Source organism: Equus caballus, chromosome 4 (assembly GCF_041296265.1).
Source record: "Equus caballus isolate H_3958 breed thoroughbred chromosome 4, TB-T2T, whole genome shotgun sequence".
Taxonomy (NCBI): Eukaryota; Metazoa; Chordata; class Mammalia; order Perissodactyla; family Equidae; genus Equus; species Equus caballus.
The window spans coordinates 101,651,768-101,654,646 of record NC_091687.1 but is presented as its reverse complement, the minus strand read 5'-3'; the positions used below and the strand labels follow the sequence as shown (position 1 = coordinate 101,654,646).

At 39.5% G+C, this 2,879-nt stretch overlaps 1 protein-coding gene across 1 annotated transcript; it reads right to left on the bottom strand.

Annotated features, from left to right (window-relative positions):
* Positions 1-387: 387 nt before the first annotated feature.
* OR2A75 (olfactory receptor family 2 subfamily A member 75) lies at positions 388-1,320 on the bottom strand. The gene has a single exon (NM_001391043.1). The coding sequence runs from the start codon at positions 1,318-1,320 to the stop codon at positions 388-390; it is 933 nt and encodes a 310-aa protein (NP_001377972.1).
* Positions 1,321-2,879: the final 1,559 nt, after the last annotated feature.

The window sequence follows — 2,879 nt, the reverse complement described above, 5'->3', positions numbered from 1 at the left end:
TACTGTACTATTTCCAGCTACCACAAGGTAAGAAGAAGTCACAGATGACTAAATACATAAGCCAGAGAAAGGCATTGATGTCATTTGCTTATATTTAAATTTTCTCCGTATGTTAATATTCCTGGCCTTAAAAAATAAAGACAATTCAATATTTCTTAAAAGAAAGATTAAGGATGCTGATAATTTAGCTTCTCATCTTCTTACATGGTCTGTAAAGTTTAGAAGATATGCTTTTCCATGGAAATTTAATTTATTTTGAGAGTTAGAATTTGGGCAATTACCATTTTTATATCAACTTCTATTTGGGAATTTTTTTTTAAGTTTTTGCATTAGCAAATCACATATTTTAAAAGGAAATCCCTGATCAAACAACATTCTCTCTACCCTTCACGTGGGCCTCTTCTTCTGCAGTGCTCGATACAAGGCGCCCTTCACCTGAGCATTCCTCAGGCTGTAGATGAGGGGGTTCAGCATGGGGTTAAACAGACTGTGAAACAGGGACAGTATTTTCTCCTGCTCTTCTCGTTGATTGGATTCTGGGACCATATAAACCACCATGGCGATGCCAAAGAAGAGTCCGACCACACAGAGGTGGGAGAGGCAGGTGGAGAAGGCCTTTGTGCGGCCTTCCTTTGACTGGATCTTTAGGACAGCCCAGAGGATGCGCATGTAGGAGACTAGCATTGAGCAGAGAGGCCCAACTAAGACGAACACACAGGTAGCAAAGATAACCACTTGGTTTATCCAGGTGTCAGCACAGGCCAGCTTGAGGACAGACAGAATTTCACAGAAGAGGTGGTTCACTTCCCGGGGCCCACTGAAGGGCAACCTTAGGAGGAGAATTGCATGTACCAGAGACTGAATAAATCCACAGGACCAGGAAGTGACAGCCAGGACCATGCACACTCTCCAGTTCATGATGACAGTGTAGTGGAGGGGGTGGCAGATCGCCACAAACCTATCATAGGACATCGCCACCAAAATCAGGCATTCTGTAGCAGCAAAACCCCAATACAAAAATGTCTGCATAATGCAGGGAACAACAGATATGGTTCTATTCTGGCTCACTAAGTTTGCCAACATCTTGGGCACATTAGTGGAAGCATAAGAGATATCAATGATGGCCAGGTGTGAAAGGAAGAAGTACATGGGGGTGTGTAGACTCGGGTCCAGACAGATGAGTCCCAAGATCACGCCATTTGCCAACAGACTGAAGATGTAGAACAGGGAGAAGACCCAGAGGAGGAGCACTTCCACGTCTGCCCTGAGCTGGAATCCCACCAAGACGAACTCTGTGACCCATGACTGGTTGCTTCCCATTCCCTAATGACAGTTTGTCAAGGACTGAAATGTGATAAAAGGTCAGAGCTGGAGAATCAAGATAAATTGGAGTTATCTCACAATGAGCTCAGAGGAAGGTTGTATCCTTGTCCCTACTTGTATCCTTGTCCTTTATTCCCCAAAATTGGTTACCAACATCCTTTTAAGTTTTAATATGAAATAATTTTAATCTTACAGAAAAGGGTCAAGAATTATGCAAAGAGCTCCCATATACTTTCTCCGCGATTGAACAAATTTTAATATTTCTTTCATATCTGTCTTATCATTCCCTTTTTTCTATACATATGTAATTTTTCCAGAACCATTTGAGATTAAAGTGTAGACATGATGCCCATTTACCCCGAAATTCCTCATTTTTTCACCAAGAACAAAGACATTCACTAACCTAGCCACAATATTATTATGGAAATCAGGCAATATAGTCCTGATAATTCTTTACTCTATGGTATTCTTTCTCCAGTCCCCCCCAATCCAGAACCCAAGCCAAGAAAACATATGATATTTAAAGTCACTTATCTTCAGTCTCCTTTCATCTGGAACAGTTACTCAACATTTCTTTGCCTTTTATGACACTGATTTTTTGAAGAGTATAGAGCAGTTCTGTAGTGAAATGTTCTTCAAATTGGGATTTTAAAAAGTTCCTCATTTTTCATTTGTATTATTCACTTTATGCAGGAAAAACAAGTATCTTCCTCAGTGTATTCCATGAGCTGGGGCATAATGTTCATTTGTCCCATTATTGGTGACACTAACCTGCAAAATTTGTTGAAGATAGTGCCTCCAAGTTTCTCCATTATAAAATCATTATTCTTTTCCTAATGTTATTTCTGGAGCACCCATTAAAATTAATATATAAATATTCTGTTCCTCATAAAGCTTTTGGCCACTAATTTCAGCATCCATTGATTATCTTGCTTCACTCAATTACTGGTAATTGTTATTGCACAATGTGGTTCTAACTTCTTCATTGCTTTTATATCTATTCAGTGTCAATTTCAGTATGAGGAAAGGCTCTATCTACCAATCATCTATTTATCTCTATGTATCTGTATCTATCATCTTCCTCTCATTTATCAATATTGACTCATGAATTTTTTTTGTCAAGAGATTACAATTATTTATCATCATTACATGCTTAATTGTCCTCTTTATGAATCCTCCAAGCTTACTCCTTTGTCTTGTTATACATGTTCCCATAATTTTTGAGTACTTCCTTACTTCTGATATAATAAGATGTTTCAAGCTCTTCTTGTACATTGTCCACTTCAGTTATGGACGCAGCCATTTCTAGAAAAAGTCTGATTACTTTTTTTTTTAAAGATTGTCACCTGAGCTAACATCTGTTGCTGATCCTTTTTGGTTTTTTTCCCTTCTTCTCCCCAAAGCCCCCCAGTACATAGTTGTATATTCTAGTTATAAGTGCCTCTGGTTGTGCTACGTAGGAAGTCTCCTCAGCATGGCCTAGTGAGCCATGCCATGTCTTTGCCTGGGATCTGAACCAGCAAAACCCTGGGCTGCCGAAGTGGAGCGTGCGAACT

Bases quoted from the DNA above. Each gene is read 5' to 3' on its own strand.
- OR2A75 (NM_001391043.1), bottom strand. From the start codon at position 1,320: ATGGGAAGCAACCAGTCATGGGTCACAGAGTTCGTCTTGGTGGGATTC.